Source organism: Marmota marmota, unplaced genomic scaffold, assembly GCF_001458135.2.
Source record: "Marmota marmota marmota unplaced genomic scaffold, marMar, whole genome shotgun sequence".
Taxonomy (NCBI): domain Eukaryota; kingdom Metazoa; phylum Chordata; class Mammalia; order Rodentia; family Sciuridae; genus Marmota; species Marmota marmota.
Window position 1 is genome coordinate 6,601,643 of NW_026000130.1, and position 18,334 is coordinate 6,619,976.

Below are 18,334 nucleotides of genomic sequence, written 5' to 3' on the forward strand. Positions count from 1 at the left end.
GGAGCGGCGGGGTACGGAGCAGGCGTCTGGACTCGCCGGCAATGGGCGGGGAGCAGCCGTCGGTTTGTCTGGGCGCCGAGGGCCGACCCACCGCATTGGGATGACCCTACCAGGAGCGTCAGATCTAGAGCTGGGCGGAGGGCGCCGAGGTTCGGACTGAGAGAGACGGGGCGGACTCCCAGGGACCAGAGAGGATTTTAACAGGTGGAGAGTCAGGGCGGGCACTGGTACTCCGCGGTGGGCATCGGGCGAGCAAAGACAGCATCCCGAACGTCTGGGGCCCGGCGAAAAAGGGCAGTTCGAAACGCGGTAGGGAGAGCACGAACGCACCCAGTGGACAGTGGTAGCGGGAAGCGGGCTCAGGGGACCCAGGAGAGGCCGGAGGACTCGGAGTGGGTGCGAGCCTCGGACCAATGCTGGCAGAGTGCCCCGCTGCCCTCAGCGAAGGTAGGAATGGCGGGAATGGTGGCGGCTCTCGAGGGATTTGTCCCAGGACAGCCCAGGAGCTCGAGAAGGGGAACGTGAGCCAGAGGAGCAGAGATCCTCGCATTCATGGCTCTAGACCTTAATTTCCCCGTCTGGAAGGAAAGACCGAGTTTTCCGGGGTGGTAGATGCGGGAGTCCGGATCGCCGCGGGAGGGAAAGCCAGTGGTGTCCCGGGTGTTCTGGCTCTTGTGAAGGGTTACTGGCCCCCTTTGCCCACTCTCCTTCCCCACCCAAAGCCTGCATCCCACCTCCTGACCCCAGAGTCTGTACTCTCCACAAGCCTGGAGCCCAAGCCTTCCCTGGTGTTGGTGCCCTGTGCTCTGCCCCTGCTGCTCAGGACTCCTAGACTCTGTATCTTCCAGAAAACTTCATGCCACCTCCATGCCCAGCCAGGATGTTCTGCCCCTGAGGAAAGAAAGCTCTCTGGAGCACAGTGGTCCAGGGAGTGTGTGGTGGAGTCAGAGAGCTGCCTCCTTGGTCCTGAAGGTCTTGGGTGGGGCACCAAGGCTTTGTCTTGGTGGGCTGGTCCCCATCCTGAGACCCAGCATATCTGTGGTAGGAGCTCCTCATGTACTTGTCCCCTAGCTATGGTGTCAGGACTTCAAAGCTTGGCTCTTGCCTTTTAGAGTCTCCCAGAATCTAATGCTCCTTGGGAAAATCCCAGTCAGTGCCCCTCCATTCACAACCCCTCAATGCTAATAAACAGATTCCAGGACTCCATTCTTATAGCCTGAAGGAGGCTGAGGGCAGCCCACACCTTTGATAGAAGACAGGATTTGGCTGATGCCAAAAAGGGCAACAATTGGTCTTAAGAGTGACCAATGGACCAGATTTTTTTTAATATTTATTTTTTAGTTGTAGTTAGACACAATATCCTTATTTTATTTATTTATTTTTATGTGGTGCTGAGGATCGAACCCAGAGCCTTGCATGTGCTAGGCGAGCACTCTACCACTTAGCCACAACTCCAGCCACAGGACCAGATTTTGATGCCCTAAACTGGGTTTTGATCTTGCCTCCTTGACTCACTAACTTGGTGGCCTTGGAAAGGTCACTGCCCTGGGAATCCATTTTCTCATCTGTAGAGCAAGGACAGTGTTCCTAACAATGGGGCTCTGCTGGAGAAGAAATGAGACATGCATTGGCTGGAGCTGGGGTGAAGTCAGAACACACCAGAGGACAAGTCAGGGGACTGTACTTAAGCTGGAAAACCCTGTAGGGAATGTCAAGAGACTCCACAAGAGATCACTGTGGGTAGAGGTAGGTGTGGATAAGAGTTGGCTTGAGAGCAAGCATGTGGTTTCAGGGTATAGGGTCCTGCAAAGTTCAGGGTCTGTGAGTGGTACCACAACCCTTTGGTGACTCTCAATAGTGAAATCCCACAGTGACTCTTCCCACCTTCTAACCTGCCTGATCCTGAGCCATCTCACCACAGATGAGCTGGAATCAACATCTCAGTATCTTTGAGATCTGTCTTGTCAAGCCAAGCTCTGAGGATTGTGTGTGTGAGAGAGCAGAGGGAAAGATGGCAGAAATGGATCAGCACAGGCGAGAAGGGCGGAGAGATAGGGTTTTTTGTTTGTTTTGTTTTGTTCCTACAGATATTTTTTATTTATTTTCATTAGTCATACATGACAGTAGAATGTATTTTGACATATTATACATTTATGGAGTATAATTTCTCATTCTTCTGGTTGTACATGATGTAGATACATTGGTCATGTCATCATATATGCACATAGGAAAGTAATGTCCGATACAGTCTACTATCTTTCTTATTAGAGAGACGTGGTTTTTCTGTGCATGGTGGGGACACTGAGGAGAGGAGATTGACACAGACAGATGCTGAGTCAGCAAAAGGGAGGAGTTTCAACTATCCCTCCCCAGGGAAGGGTCTGGACTCTAGGACACACTGGAGGCCACAGAAAGGTGGAGGTTGGCCTGAAAGACTTAATTAGTGAAGGAGAATTGTCTGGAGGTTGGAGGGAGCAGAGAGAGTCCAGTGTCTCAGGGTGGGACCCTGGGGTCCATGTTGGATCCAGATGGGGAGAGAAAGGAACTGGGATGAAGGGAAGAGCCCGCCTCCATGGGACTGATTGTTCACCTGAGACTTCTGGCCCCTGCAGCCTGGAAGCTATGAGATCCTGCCAAGGGCTGGAGAGGATCCTGATGGAGGGGAAAAGCAGCTGCTCCTCACCCCAGCCTGTGAAGGAGCTTAGACTTGCCGGGAAGGCAGGACTTGCTGCTGGGACAACCTCAAGCCTGGTTGTTTCTCAGATATTCTCAGATATTCTTCTGAGCTGTGTACAGGCTGTTTTCTTTGATAGAATATCTCCCACCTCTTTCCTTTTACCTCTTTGTCTTTCAAGTCCCTCCAAAGTTCTCTCCTCTGAGAAGCCCTTGGGAATCCCTCTGGGCCTACACCCACTCCTGCAGGACTGACTTCTGTTTTTTGAAGTTGCTGGGCAGGGGACAGCACTGCCCTTCTGTGGCTCCCACCTGTGGTGATGCTGCTGTTCCACCAGCCTGTTTCTAGCAGCATCTGTTACCTGGAGGAGAGATGAAGGATGCCTTTCCTGGGACTTAGGCTGGTGGTCTCTGCCCAGAATCCCAGGGCTGATAGTTTTCTGCTCATCTGCTACAAGAGCTTTGCTCCTAGCCTCAGTGTCCTCTACAAGCCACGAGTCAGCCTGGGGGGAAGCCACTAAAGGGCAAAGGAGCAATGGACAGGACTCAGGTGGGATATGCTCAGGTTGGTCTGGCTCCTGCTGCCCTTTCCCTTCAGCCTCCAGGGCTGGATCATCACACCCGTGTCCTAGAGACCCCAGCATGGGTCCACATCCCTCTGTCCTCAGTGTACTAAGCACTGCCCCTTCAACAGGCCCCTGTCAGCATTCCACTCCAGGCTCACTGGGGTTGCGTGCTCTGGAGCCCCCATGTCCCCTCTTTTTTTGGTAATAGGGATTGAACTCAGGAACACTCAACTACTGAGCCACATCCTTAGCCCTATTTTGTATTTTATTTGGAGACACTGTCTCACTGAATTGCTTAGCAGCCTCATCATTACTGAGGCTGGCTTTGAACTCACCATCCTCCTATCTCAGCCTCCTGAGCCGCTGGGATTACAGGCATGCACCATCATGCCTAGCCCTGTGTCCCCTCTTTAGGCAATACAGCACCTGTCATCTGCCATTTGTGGGAAGTATATGTGGTGGGTTTTTCACGTGATGCTATCTCACCAGAGCCTGTGCACATATGAGGAGCCACAGCACAGAGGGGAAACCTGGTGCTCGGGGCACAGGAAGTACATGATAGAGTTGGTGTGGATACCACCTAGGCTGCTTACACCACAGAATGGGCTCTTAGCACCTCTATGAGGCATGGCCCCTTGGGGGGGGTGTTGTTTGGAGAAGCTGCGTCACCTAAGGCAAGGAGGTCACCTAAGTGGTCACCTAAGGCAAGGAGACTGGGACCTGTGGCTTTTCTTGCATCTGGCTTGGGCATATGGGGATGGCAGGGACCATTCTGGGTCCCCGCTGGGAAGAAGGAAGCTGTGGTAGGCTGGGTGGCCCTCTGGGCAAGGCTGAGGCAGCCCCAAGGCTGGCCTGTGGTCGGTGGTATGGAGGCTGCTCTGAGAGGCGGGCCCAGTGCCTCAGCCTCCAGCTACAGGGAGCTGGTTCTCTGTTCCTGCCCACATCCTGTCCCCAGGAGCAGAGAGCAGCAGTTGCACACCCATAGATGGTGGGGGAGAGTGTACCGTGGGGAACCTGCCTGGGTACCTGGGGCCCAGCCTGCACCAGGCATCTGAAGTCAGGCACTGTGCAGCCCCAGAGGGAGCTAGGGAAGGAAGAGAGGCCCAGGCTAGTCGTTGCTCAGTTCCAGGCAGCCATAAAAGGCACCTGCCTAGCATGATTTAATAGGAGCTCAGTGGATCCTGGGTCCTGGTATTCTGAGAAGCTCTTGTGCTGTCACAACTGGGCCAACACAAGGCTTGTGGTCCAGACTAGGAGTCAGCCTGCCCATCCAGCTGTGATTCGGTTTTGCCTTTTCATCTTCCTCCTGAGCCCCTGAGAGACAGATGTTGATGCTTCTCAATTTCCCTCTGTGTCTCTCTACTGTTTCCTCATAGGCCTTGTCTCCATGAGGTTTCTGTGAGAATTCCATCTTGCTGATCCCCAACTATCCCTTCAACAGCCTGCCTGCCTGAAGCCCATCACACCTGGTGTGTTCTTTATTTTAGTCCCTTTTTTTTTTCATGTCTGGGATTTTATGTTATTTCTTGTTCATAGTCTCCTATTCTTATTTCTGCCAGTGGATTTGTAAATTCTCATTCTTGTTTATGGATGCTACTCCTTTGTTTCTTTGAGAATCTGAAATGTCTTGAAAAATCATTATCACATTACTCCAGTACCTTCATCTCTTCTGCAATGAACTAATTTCCCCATGTTTTTTTTTTAATATTGTTTCTAGACGTTGATGGGCCTTTATTTTGTTCATTTATTTATATGCGGTGCTGAGAATCTAACCCAGTGCCTCACACATGCTAGGCAAGCGCTCTATCGTTGAGCCACAACCCTGGCTCCCTCTCCATGGTTTTGATATGGTTGTTTATCTTTCTTAGTCTTAAATTTCCTTTGGTGTTTTGAAATTGGGGTTTGCAGCTCATCTGAAATGGGAGCTGAGGCCGTGGGGACAGAGAGTGGCCTGTAGTACCTGAATCCTCAGGTTGGCAGCAGGTAACACAGAGCTTCCTGTGGTCCAGCAGTTGGGATGCCTCATGGCACTGCAGAGTATGTAACTGGTGAACATTTGCTACTAGAAAGTGGAAGGAGGATTCTAAATCTGGGATTCTGGAGCCCAATCCTGCAATCGGCAGAGTCTCTGTGCTGTGCTCTGATCCTTGCCCTTGGCCACACCCAGGAGCAGGTGTGCAGGGAACTGCTTGAAAGCTGGCTGGCACCTCCATCCAGCAGGCTCTGTGGGGGTACAGCCACCATCTGGGTATGTGTACAGAGAGCCTTGCTTGTGTGATGTATGAGGAGCCAAAAGAGGTGGGCCAGGAGATGTATGGGTTTTGATTAAATGGAGTTTTAATTAAAGCAGCTGGGTCTGGGTAGGTGTGGGTGAGAAGGCAGGAAAAGGCAGCATTTTGAGTCTGACTGCTGGGAATCCTATGAGTTTGTTTCGTTTTGTTTTTGCAGTTCTGGAGATTGAACCCAGGGCCTTCGGCATGCCGGGCAAGCGCTCTACCACTGAGCTATATCCCTAGCTCTTTCAAGGGTATCCTTTAAAGGCTAATCAAGCACATTCCTTAGCATGTGTCTGTAGTTTTTGGGGGACCATGTCTGCCTTCTGCCCCATCCCAACAAGGGATAATCATGAGGAAATATGACATTATTAATATTTAATTTCCCCCCTGGCTAGCAACAGATGACTCAAGGATTAATTAGATAGGACCAACAGAGAGGGATAGGAAATTGCCAATCCTGGCCCACCCTGACCCCTTCCCCATGACCTTCCACCTTCCTGTAGCTCTGGGAGGCTTCAGAAGGGAGAGAAGCCAAAGGGCCCAGGAAATCTTCCAGCTGCTGTGTTCCATGGCATTCTTCCCGGTCCTAAGCCACTTTTTAGTGCTCTTGGGAAGGCTGAGAGGTCATTTTATCTCTTTGGGCCTTAGTGTCCTATCTGTAAAATGGGGTTTGTGGGGTTGGTGAGAACACAGATGTCCATTATTTTCCAAGCTCCCGGGAAGGCTGTACAAGCTCTTTGAGAGGGTCCAGCATAGGGTCCTGGCAAGTAGCCTAGCCAGAAAGCACAGGGTTTGGTGGCTCAGTAGTGCCTGGCACCTGGTGACCAGCTGTATGTATGGCTTCCCTATTCTGGTTAGTGACCTAATAGTAGTTTGAAATTGGCCCTAGTAAGAGCATTTACACCACAGAAAAAGGCTATGAGTCAGGGCACTCCTGACTCGTATAGCTGGGCAAACCCCAATCATCCCCCCAGAGTTCTCCCAGTAGCACGTGGCTCCCAATTTCCTCCCTGCCCCCTGTCCTGTGGATGCCTCTGGTTCCACTGATCTGCCGAACTCAGGGCTGGGGAAGAAACAGCCCAGAGTGGATTCTAATTTAGCAGATGCACTTTTCTGGGGGACCAGAGAAGTCTCACCAGGAATGTGCTGGTGGCAGCAGGAGGAACCTGCAGGAAGGCTACCTGCTCCTTTGAGGAAAGGGGCAGAAGGTCAGCAGGCCATGCACAAGGAAGCCTATGCTGGCCATGCTGGCAGGAGCCCAAGATGTACCTTTAGCCTCACTTAAGGTTGGCCTGGGCAGAAGAGTCAAGTGCATTCCGTGAGCTTTGGACAAAAGGAATGTAGCTTTAGAATAATCAGGAAGGGTACCACTTCTGATGCTGTTCAGCATGGGGACCTCACACAGAAGAGACCCTGAGAATTCAGGCATGTATCCAGGACTGCCATGAGAGTCTCACCAGAGTTCTGGGTCAGGCCCCTTCCAAGCCAGGCATTCTGGCTGGAGNCCCTTTTTTTTTTTTTTTTTGGTGTTCCCCCCACCCCAGGAGCTAAGAATCTATCAAGAAGTTAAGTCTCTAAATGTTGCTCCCTATGCTCAGCTTCTCAAGCCTTCTCTGGCAGCCTGGCCAGTCTCCTGGGTCTCTGCACTCACTGCCAGCTCCACAACCCTCCCTCTTTCCCAGAAAGGTCCTTCTCCCCCATTGGGCTCTCTCAATCCCACCCACCCTCTCTCGCAGGACTGGCTTTTCAGCCTGCTTCAGCTGGCTCCATCTCCAGCAAGCTCTCCAGGGAACTACCAGTGCCCACCTAAGGGATACCAGCTGCCCCATCGAGGGACAGAGACTCCTGGAGTTCAGATCTGGAGGGATCTGAGCAGCTGTCTGGTCCTGTCTTCTACTGTCGGCAGTTAAACCCCCTGCACCCTCATAGGTAGCACAGCAAGCACAAACCTGAACCTGCTGCCTCCTGGTGTCCCTGAGAGCAGGCTGCACATCTGGGTGGGGCAGGCGCTGAGGCTGCTTCCCTTCTCTGAGGGATCCGCCTCCCTTTTCTCCTCCCACACTCCCCCCCCACCACCTGCTTCTCTGCCTGACTGACACAGGGAATGACAGACTTAAATCACTCCTGCTGGGGGAACCTAGGCAAGAATGTGTTTTTCTCCAAGCATGGTGGTGCACACCTGTAATCCCAGCCGCTCCTACAAGGATGAGGCAGGAGAATCCCAAGTTCAAAACCAGCCTCAGCAACCAGTTAGAGACCCTGTCTCAAAAAATAAAAAAGAGGTCTGGGGCTGGGGGGCTCAGTTTCAGAGTGCTTGCCTAACATGTGTGAGGCACTGGGTTCAATTCTCCGCACCACATAAAAAATAAATGAATAAAATAAATGTTCATCAACATCTAAAAAAATTTAAAAATAAAATAAACAAGAGGTGGGGATATTGCTCAGTGATTAAGCATCATTCAGTTTAATCACTGGTCCAGAAAAAAAAAAAAAAAAAAAGTGGACTGATCTTTAGCCCTGAGTCCGGGCTGGAAGAGCCATGACCTCAGCACCTGAAATGCAGCCTTGGATAGTGCAGAGGGGTGAGCCAGAGTCCTGGCAGGGGGTGCAGCTATGGTTCTGCCCATAGTCCCTTCTGTGTCTGTCCTGCAGAGTCTGAGAGAAGAGAATGCTTCCCTGGGAGGGGTTTGCATGAGGGTCCTGGCAAGAATTTCCCAGGACCAAGGAAAAGTAGTTTTGCTCAGTGACCTTTCTGAGTCTGTATCCTTCCCAGAAATGGAGGCCAGAATCCTAACTCTCCTGCCTCCTGCCTGTGATCATAGCTGGCTGGACAGGGCATGGGGGTCATTCTTGTGCTGACACCTTGCCCACTGGTGGAGCAGAATCTGAAACAGCAGGGATCAGAGTGGTCCAGCTGCTTACCAGGCTTTCTTTGCAGGTACTTTGGGAACCCTGGAGCCGAACTGAGCCATGACACAGCTGTTGGAGCCCCTGGAGAGGGCCTGGTGTGAGAAGACTTGGAGTTATCTGTGAGAAAACCTTTGGAGAACACCCCCCACCACCACCACAGGGACGCTCTTGGCTCCTGTAAGGAAGAGGCTCTGGGGCCTAGGCCCTTCTGCCTGGGCAGCAGACGGCTGGGCTGCAGCTATGGACCGTGAGCTGGCCCAGCCCGTGTCCTTGCTAAGCCTGCCCGTCTGCAGCCGCTCCCACCATGGGCTCCTCAGTATACATCACAGTGGAGCTGGCCATTGCTATGCTGGCTGTCCTGGGCAACGTGCTGGTCTGCTGGGCCGTGTGGATCAACAGCAACCTGCAGAACGTCACCAACTTCTTTGTGGTATCGCTGGCGGCAGCTGACATCGCAGTTGGTGTACTCGCCATCCCATTTGCCATCACCATCAGCACTGGGTTCTGCGCTGCTTGCCATGGCTGCCTCTTCTTCGCCTGCTTCCTCCTGGTCCTCACACAGAGCTCTATCTTCAGCCTTCTGGCCATTGCCATTGACCGCTACATCGCCATTCGCATCCCACTTCGGTGAGCTGGGGACCAGGGGTTTGTCTGTACAAAGGCTGGCTATGCCCAGCGTCTCGGCTATGGCCTTAGCCTGTGACTGCCCAGGGCTGGTGGGTGAGCAGCCAGTATTCCAATCTGGCTTTTCCCCCATGGTTGAGGCTGTGTGCAGCCAGCCATGTTTGGCTGCTGGCAGATGAGTGTGGCTTGGACCTGCACCACACTCGGCTACGCCTGGGCCATTCTTCACAGAACAGAGCAAAACTCCCTGCATGATGCTGGAGTGGGTGGGGAACCATAGAACCTCAGCTAGGACCCGCCCACTGATTGCCTTTCCTCAGTTCTTCTTGGCTGGCCTCACAGAGTGCATGTTAGGAGAATGACCCAGAGAGGGGAAGTGACTTGGCTGAATGCCACAGTGAGTCATTTGGACTTATATGCAAATTATGTTGCTCTTCAGGTCACCAAGGACTCTCATGTACTAAAGGGCTGGCTGTGGGAGGGGGGTTTTTATGGTGAATCTTTTGCAAAGTGACTTCAGCAAAGTATTGTGTAAACGAAGACTTCCCCCCAGGCTGAGTTTACTTGTGTAGACTTCACCTACCTAGAGCATAGAGAGCAAGAATGTGTGTCCCTCCTCTGGGGAACCCAGGGCCCTCTTCCTCCACCTTCTTGCTCCTCCACCATAGAGCTGGGTTCCATAGCCAGGGTGGCTGTAGGACCTGAGGGAGGTCTCCATGATTGGGAATCTGGGTACACTTGTCCCCATGGTAAAATCTCCCAAACAGGTAGAGTGCCCACCAACTGAGGAAGCCCCCATTTCCCTATTCTGGGCTGAGGGTACCCCAGCAGGGAGGATGAACAGGCTCAGTGAACAAATGGAAATTCAGAGTGTCAAACCCAAGAGGGACCTTAAAGGTCATTTCCTTCCTCTCTTCATCTGAATGGAAAAATGAGGCTCTGAAAAAGGAGCCAGCTCTTTCAGGACCACACAAAAAGTTGGTAGCAGAACTAAGACTAGGCCTGGGAAAAAAACATAGCCTGCCACTACTGTGACATGTCTTTGGGGAGTGGTTACAGGCAGCTCAGTCTCCCAGAAGCTGTACCCAGTAGCCACTGCTGTAACTTGAGCCCTAAGAGGGAAGAAAGCACCCATATCAGGCTGCCCAAAAGAAGGAGTGGAACTCTAAGGCCCTTGTCAAAGGACTTCTCAAAGGAGAAGAGGATCCTGGCCCTCCTTAAAAAGGGAACTGAGTTAGAGGTGGTCTGACTCTAGGCACAGTCTGTGGGATAAGCTCCTATCCCTTGTTCCAGGGGGAAGGGCAGCTGTCTAAGGACAGCTCAGAATAGGGAAGCCCCAGAGAAACCTGTTTGTGGGTACCAAGTGAGCCAGAAAAGAGAGGACCGGAGTCCATCTCAGGGAGCCAGGCTGCATGCAGGCAGTGGTAGCATGAGTGCTAAGGGGAAGCAGTAGACTAGCTTTCAGTTTCTTCTCTGATTCAGAGGGCAACAACATTCCAGGGAGAGATCAGGAGGGCTGTTCTCAATTTAAAAACCTTAGGGTTTTTTCCCACCTTGGTTTCTTTCTTCCCATCTCTATTTTCTGAGAGTCAAAAGAAATGGTAGGATGGAACATACCATGTGGCTTTGGAAAGTCAGATGCCTTCCTCTGGGCCTGTTTCCTCATCTGTAATAGGGAACAAAGGTGCAGGGGTCCAGTGGGTGTGTGGAAGTGACAAGGGATTCAGCTCTTTCTTGAGCTGCTGGAGGTTTGGAGCCATGCGTCTGCTCCGATCCAGTCAGCTTCTCTGACTCCCAGGACCTCCTAGAGCTGGGTTTCAGTTTCACCCCTACCTCAGACCATTTGTGCTCGGTTGGATTAAAAACCATTTGAGCGTTTAGAAGGCTCAGGCTGGTTCTCCTCTGCAGGGAGTCAGTGGGGGTGATGATGATGTTATCCTGTCCCAGGGGCAGAGTTTGACCACTGTCAGAGCATGTTAGCAGAGCATCTCCTTTATTCCTTTTCAGCCCAGCATTGTGGCTGGGTGGAAGTTACGACCTTCTATATTACTCATGGTGAGGCCAGAGCCAGGGAAAGACATATGTGCGTCTTCTGATGTGGAAGGACTCTAGTGTCCTTCACACTGATCCTGGCCCTGGGGTCCCTTCACTTTCCTATTCTTGGAGGCCCCTGGCCACTGGGTGCATGGAGGGCTAATGGCTTCTGAGAGCAAACAGGATATGAGGGGAAACTGGATGGAGGCAACTGAATACCAGGAGCTCTTGGTTGGTCCCGGAGGGACGGCCTGACTTAGTCTCCCCCTTCCTCTTTTGTTGCCTTCACAGCTGGGAATCCAGCCTTGTCTATGCCATTTGCTGCTCCACTCAGCAAGGTTCACAGGGCTTCTCTGAGGTCTAGTCCCTGACAGATGCCTAGCCTCAGGCCTACACCCTGCCCTGAGGATTAAATCTAGGGGTACTCTACCTCTGAGCTGCATCCCCAGCCCTCCTCTTTATTTTGTACTTTAAGATAGTATTTCACGGGCTGGGTTGTGGCTCAGTGGTAGAGCACTTGCCTAGAACCTGTGAGGCCCTGGGTTCAAACCTCAGTACCACATAAAATAAATCTATAAAAAGATAGTATCTCACTAAGTTATCCAGGCTGGCCTCAATTTCCCAAGTAGTTGGGATTTTTCTTTTTTTAAAGAATTCAGTTTCAGCCAGGTAAAGTGGTTCATGCCTGTAATCCCAGCAGCTCAGGAGGCTGAGGCAGAAGGATCACAAGTTCAAAGCCAGTCTCAGCAACTTAGTGAGGCCATAAGCAACTCAGTGAGATCCTGTCTCTAATAAAATATAATAAAAGGGCTGGGGATGTGGCTCAATGGTTAAGCACCCCTGGTCCAATCCATAGTATACCCCCACCCCAAAAAAATTCAGCTTCAGAACAAATTATCTCCTCCTAATTGTAGAGACACTTTTGGGGTAAGGCAGGGCCTAGTCAGTGAGAAAGAAGCTGGGCACGAGGTAGAGGTACAGCTCTCAGTGTCCACAAAGGATAGAAATCCCAGGGTCAAAGATGCAGGTTTCCCTTCTCAGGGGACTTTTACACTATAGTCTCTTGGTGGGTACTCTCACTCCTGAGGAACAGGCCAAAATACAGGTTGGGGATTGATGCCAAGGCCTAAAGTCCTATAGTAGTTAGTTGCCCTGACTTCGAAAGGGGCAAGAGGGCTGTGGGTGTAGCTCAGTGGCAGAGCACATGCTTAGAATGTGCAAGATCCCTAGCACCATACACAGAAAAATAATAATAATAATAAAGAGGCAGGATTGGGAGGGAGGGTTCCCCAGAAGAAGTGTGGCCCAATGGGTCTTGTAGGATGCTTAGGGGCTCAATGCATGTGTTTGGGGGTAGGTGTATCAGGAGGAGGGCAAAGCCTGGTCAGAGACCCTAAGAATGAATAAGCATGTGGACTCTGGACCAGGAAGAGGTGACCTTGATGCTGAGTGATGGAAGGAGATGAGCTGAGGGGGAAGGCAAGGTGTGAGGCTGATTCAGGCCTGTTCATGCCTAGAGAAGAAGTTTGGGTTTCCCCTGGAGTCAAAGGCTCTTCAATTCTTGAATCACTGACCCCTTTGGATACCTTAAAAAAGATCCACCTTCTCAATGTGGTGCAAATGTGCATAAAACTCCACCTGGAATCATGGAGTATGTTCTTAGATTAAAGGGTAAGCCCCTAACATGGGTAATAATGATCCCCAGGAGGGGCATCCGACAGGCTGGTAGACACAGGAAAGCAGAGGGCACCTGAAAATGAGGGCTGCCAGTGTCTCTGGCACCTGCATCCTATGACTCTTGTGGGCTTCCTGGAATGGCTGTATATTGCACTGGGCAGCTGAACAGTCTATATCTGGGGTCCAGAAGGCTGAGATATGACTGTGTTAGTTACAGATGTAGCCCAAGGGATGCTGCTGGGCATGACCATAGAGCATTCATGATTCCATTTGAACCCTCATCCTGTCCCAGGCCCCCAGATGCCTGGCTCCAGGACTTAGCTTATGGGGCGTACTTTTGGACAACAAAATTAATCTATTTGGTGTTGTAGATTTTTGTTGTTGGTTGTTTGGTTTTGGTTTTGGCAGTGCCAGGGGCCCATTCTAGGACCTTACCTATGTTAATCATATTCTGTACCACTGAGCTACCACCCCAGCCCTATTTGGTGTGTGTTTTTTTAAAAATAAATAATATTTGCATGTGCTCAAACATTAAAAAAGAATAAGAAGTATATAGTGAAAAGTTGTCCCCTTGCTCCCTGACACCTAAGTACCCTTCCCAGAAGACCTTGGTGAGTATCCTTCCAGAGACATTCTTCACCTATGAGTACCACTCATACATGTTTTGTTTCTGTCCCCACAAGGGGTTTTCTTTCAGAGAGCAGTGGAAGAAACCCTTGTGGGTTCCCTTATCTGTAAAAGTATGCAACTGGACAGACCAGGGATTTCCATGCTGTGTTCTCAAGAGCTCTCAGGCCCAGCCCTGATATCCCCACCAACTCATTAATTCAATAAGTACTTATAAAGCCCCTCTCTTCCCCAGCAATTACACTCCCCTAAGTGCCCAGAAATGTAGATATGAAGGTCCACTGCTGGAGAAGAGCTTGAAAAACCATTAGAGCAAGTGGCCACCAGGGTCTAGGAGATCCTACACAATCCCTATAATAGCTTGTGTCTACTTGATTGCCTCAAATGACAAGAAGCTCACTACTGCCCAAGGCAGCCCATTTCTCCTAAGAACAGCTCAGCTCAAAGGCTTGGACCTACCCCAAGCTACAGTTGGCCTTCTTGGATTTTCCACTTACTGATTCAGCATTCTGCCCTTATGGAGGCAGTGCTGAACAAGTCCAGATTTGTAGTTCTATTTCACAAATGAGGGAACTGAGGCTCAGAAAGGCAAAGTGACACAACATTGCTTATTTACAGGAATGTACCAAGGCTAGAACCCAGGGAGAGATGTACTTTTCTCAGGAACAATATCGACATTAATGTAGCCTCCCATTCAGTGAGGTTATATGAAGTAGTAATGTACAGAGCCTGGCACAGAGGAAGTGCTATGTGAGTATTAGTTGGGGGGTATATAACGTTTGTGTATGAGTTTCCGGAACAGGAGACAAGGAGTGCTGGCTCTGTTGCTTGGCAGAAATGATCAAATCCGTGACCCTAATCCTGCAGGGGCCTGTTGGCACACCTGTTTTGGATTCTGAATGGACAAGGCTGGGGGAGGGGGTAGCTTAGCAGTAGAGCACTTGTCTGCATACACAGGATCCTGGATTCAATTCCCAGCACCTCCAAAAGTACAGAATAAGAGAATTGCCACAGGGGCTGGGGTTGTGGCTCAGCGGTAGAGCGTTCGTCTTGCATGCGCGGACCCTGGGTTCGATCCTCAGCACCACATAAAAAAATAAATGAGTGAAATAAAGGTATTATGAATAAATATTTTAAAAAAGAGAATTGCCACAAAACATTCAGAACTGACAAACATACTTGGGCCTGAGTTGCCTCTGGGCCTCTGCAATGTCTAGGGCAAATCCATTCCCTTCTTTGGAACTCAGTTTCCCCACCTGTGAAATAAGAGGGTTGGACTAGATAAGAGATCAGAAGCCGCTAATTTTTTGGTTTTGATTTTTCTTAATTTGAATTTAGCAAAAATTAAAAGTTGGGAGCATCTGCCCAGAATATCAGCTTTTCCTTCAGCTCTGACCACACTGGGTGCACATGTTGTTGTTGTGCTGGAGATTGAACCCAAGGCCTCCCACATGCCAGGCAAGCCTTCTAACATGTTTTATATGGCAGCAGAGACAGTGTAAATGCCCACCAGCCTGCCTTGCTGGTTTATTATCTAGAGGCACCTATGTTTGCCACCCATGAGCTACAACCTTTCTGCATATGGTTCCAACCCTGGAATTAAATAGAGCATATTTTCCTTGGCATCTACTCTGTGCTCCCATGCCAGAGAGGCAATGCAGATCAGGATGCAGGACAGCACTGTCTCCAGGGGTATCCCAGCTTTGGAAGCCCAGAGGAGGCAGGAAGCTTCTTGGAGAAGGTACCTAGTCTGAACTTGATGGATAGGGCTTCCACCAGACAGAGGGGAGGGGAGGGTTGTCTGGTTTTGCCAGAATCGAAATTGCTAAGCAGAAGGTCAACCCTCAGAGGTCACCAAGGTTGCCTTTCTCAATCAGTGAGGATTTTTTATTTTGAGTACACATTTGATAGGTAAATTGCTGCTACCTTTCCTGTGGGATAGAGGTCTCTTTCCTGGCAGAAAATCAAGCCATTCCCCGATTCTGGGACTGGGAATTAGCAGGCTTGGATATCTGTCTGGCTCTTAGGAACACTGAGTAACTTTACAGAGATTACTGTCCTTCTCTGGACCTCAGTACTTCATACACATATTTCCTCCAGGATATTAAGATTGCCATGTAAATGTGAAGACACTATCTCATTTCTCTCCAGAGGGTGGTAGATGGATTTGGATGGGAGATGGTGTCTCATTTGGCTTGAGACCCCCATTCTTCCTAACTATCTTGGGCAGTCTCATGTGGGGGGCCTCTGGAGACCCAAGTCAAACGGTGAAGAAAGAACAATGGAGTACAAGATGCTAAGATCATCTTCAGGCCTTGTCTGGCTGGTTCTGTCCTCAATGAGCCCACCTTCCAGACCCATCCCACTCGAAAGGGAAGTGTGTCGTCCCTTGAACCAAGATCAACCAATATGGAAGTGCTACTTCTTCCCCTCCCCCACAAATCACTTATTAATTTCCTCAAACCAAACTCAATTTAAGTCTCAGAATTATGCCTAAGACTAATAATCATGAACTTTTATACAGTGGTTTCTGTTTCCACTGTGTCTGCTCTTTCATGACCTCCTAGCAGCTCAGAAAAGGCAAGACCCAATAGATCTCACTTAACAGAAGAGGATACTAAGACTAGGAGGAAGGAAGCAATTGGTCCAAGACCTTACAGCTGGCCAGAAAGCAGTGGAGTGGGAGACCAAGCAGGGTGCCTTTCTGGGTTTCTTGACTCTTAGCCCTGTCTAGCCCTGGTTTCTCAGACCTCTGACACTGGTCTCCTTTCTCCAGGTACAATGGCTTGGTGACTGGCATGAGGGCCAAGGGCATCATTGCAATCTGCTGGGTGCTGTCATTTGCAATCGGCCTGACGCCCATGCTGGGCTGGAACAACTGCAATCAGCCAAAGGAGGGCAAGAATCACTCTCAGGACTGCGGCGAGGGCCAGGTGACCTGTCTCTTTGAGGATGTGGTGCCCATGAACTACATGGTATACTACAACTTCTTCGCTTTTGTGCTGGTGCCCCTGCTGCTCATGCTGGGCATCTACTTGCGAATCTTCCTGGCGGCCCGGCGACAGCTGAAACAGATGGAGAGTCAGCCCCTGCCAGGGGAGCGGGCTCGGTCCACACTGCAGAAGGAAGTCCATGCTGCCAAGTCACTGGCCATCATTGTGGGTCTCTTCGCCCTCTGCTGGCTGCCCCTGCATATTATCAACTGCTTTACCTTTTTCTGCCCCCAATGCAGCCATGCCCCTCCCTGGCTTATGTACCTGGCTATTGTCCTCTCCCACAGTAATTCTGTTGTTAATCCTTTCATCTATGCCTACCGCATCCGCGAGTTCCGCCAGACCTTCCGCAAGATCATTCGCAGCCATGTCTTGAGGCAGCGGGAACCCTTCAAGGCAGGGGGCTCCAGTGCCCGGGCCTTGGCAGCTCATAGCACAGAGGGAGAGCAGGTTAGCCTCCGCCTCAATGGCCACCCCCCAGGGGTGTGGGCAAATGGCAGCGCACCCCATCCTGAGCGGCGGCCGAATGGTTATGCCTTGGGGCTGGTGAGTGGAGGGAATGCCAAAGGGTTCCACGGGGATACCAGCCTTGCAGACGTGGAGCTCCTTAGCCGTGAGCACAAGGGAGCATGCCCAGAGTCCCCTGGCCTAGAGGACCCCCTGGCCCAGGGCGGAGCAGGAGTGTCCTGATGGTGCACGGAGTTTGCCCCTTCCTGAGAGAAGGAAATCTTAATCTTTCTGGTTGGCTGGACCAGTCGCGTTGGGAGAAGAGAAGAATGAGTGTGCTGGGAGACCCATCGGGCATCTGATTCACTTTGGACTGAGTGGAGGGAGCCCCAAGCTGGAGCAGCATGAGTCCCAGCAAAAAGGGGTTAGGGTCCAAGGAAGCAGATGTTTCATGCTGTCAGGCCCTATCCGAGGCCAGGGCCACAGCACCAGCAGCATCTTGGCTGGGGAGGGCCCAGTCCCCCACTCCATGAAGTATCTAAAAGCCCCAATTTGTCTGCAGAGAAACTGTGATCTGAGGCTGGGGAATGCTTTCAACAGACCTCCTGCCACACACCACCCTTGGCAGACTTTCTAGGGCTCCGGGAGCTGCTGGACCAGAGGTGGAAGTTGACTCCCCACCCCCAGGAGAAGATCTCGTGCAAGGAAATCCTATTTTATTATCTTTCCCTCCCTGGCTTCTAGGCCTGTTGTCCATCCTGCTGCTAACCTGGCACCAGGAGTTTGCCCAGGGAATTGGGCAGCCCTCTCCTGCTGCCACAAACTGCCATGCACTTAGTCCCAGGGCCAACTCTTGAGGTGACAAAGCTGGGCTGGAGGACAGACAGTTGTAACGGGAACAGTGCCAGGGCATAGACTCAGGCCCCAGGGGAGAGGTCAGGGCTTGCAGGCCAAGGACCTGTGCCTGGGCAGCTCAGAGCTGCCCAATTAGAGGCCCTGTCTAACTGCCTTTACTTCTAAAGGGAAATTTTTTTTTTTCTGAGATAAAATAAAAATGAGCCACATTGTGTTTTAAGCTTGTCCAATGAAAATGGTGTCTGAGTTCCTTTCCCCACTCCATAGCCAGGCCTGGTAAACACATATGGGTGTGGTGATTATGTGTGAGAGAGTGTGTGTGTATGTGCAGACAGACAGAAGATACACCGCCTGCCCTCAGGGCCTCCCCAGGCTCCTGTCCTCCCAAGTGACAGCATGCCGATTGCCCCAGAATCTAAATGTCCATGGGGGCTCCCAGACTTGCATTCCTGTAAAAGTCCTCCTCATTCCCTGCAGGCAGTGTAGGAGGAGGGGCTCTTTGCCCAACTGCTTCTTTCCTAGGGTCAGTGACCCCTCCAGCCCTAGGCATTCATGGTGAGGGACCTGGTTTCTCCCTCCCTTGTTAACTTCCTAACACCCTGGGAGGAAAATCTCTGTTATCTTCTCAGATCTATGTTCCCCACTCCCAACC

The 18,334-nt window shown here is 51.1% G+C and overlaps 1 protein-coding gene across 3 annotated transcripts; it reads left to right on the top strand.

Annotated features, from left to right (window-relative positions):
* Nucleotides 1–6: 6 nt before the first annotated feature.
* On the top strand, nt 7–17,902 carry Adora2a (adenosine A2a receptor). Of its 3 annotated transcripts, none has more exons than XM_015500302.2 (3): nt 7–447; nt 8,454–9,052; nt 16,164–17,902. In XM_015500302.2, exons 2-3 carry the CDS (start codon nt 8,730–8,732, stop codon nt 17,068–17,070), a joined length of 1,230 nt encoding a protein of 409 aa, XP_015355788.1. In that variant the 5' UTR covers nt 7–447; nt 8,454–8,729; the 3' UTR covers nt 17,071–17,902. The 3 variants fall into 3 exon arrangements, with proteins under 3 accessions (XP_015355788.1, XP_015355789.1, XP_048640992.1); XM_015500303.2 differs by having other exon boundaries at nt 7–204; XM_048785035.1 differs by lacking the exon at nt 7–447 and adding an exon at nt 8,020–8,097.
* Nucleotides 17,903–18,334: the final 432 nt, after the last annotated feature.

Bases quoted from the DNA above. Each gene is read 5' to 3' on its own strand.
- Adora2a (XM_015500302.2), top strand. From the start codon at position 8,730: ATGGGCTCCTCAGTATACATCACAGTGGAGCTGGCCATTGCTATGCTG. The intron at 9,053-16,163 runs GTGAGCTGGGGA...TCCTTTCTCCAG, and splicing joins GCCATTCGCATCCCACTTCG to GTACAATGGCTTGGTGACTG.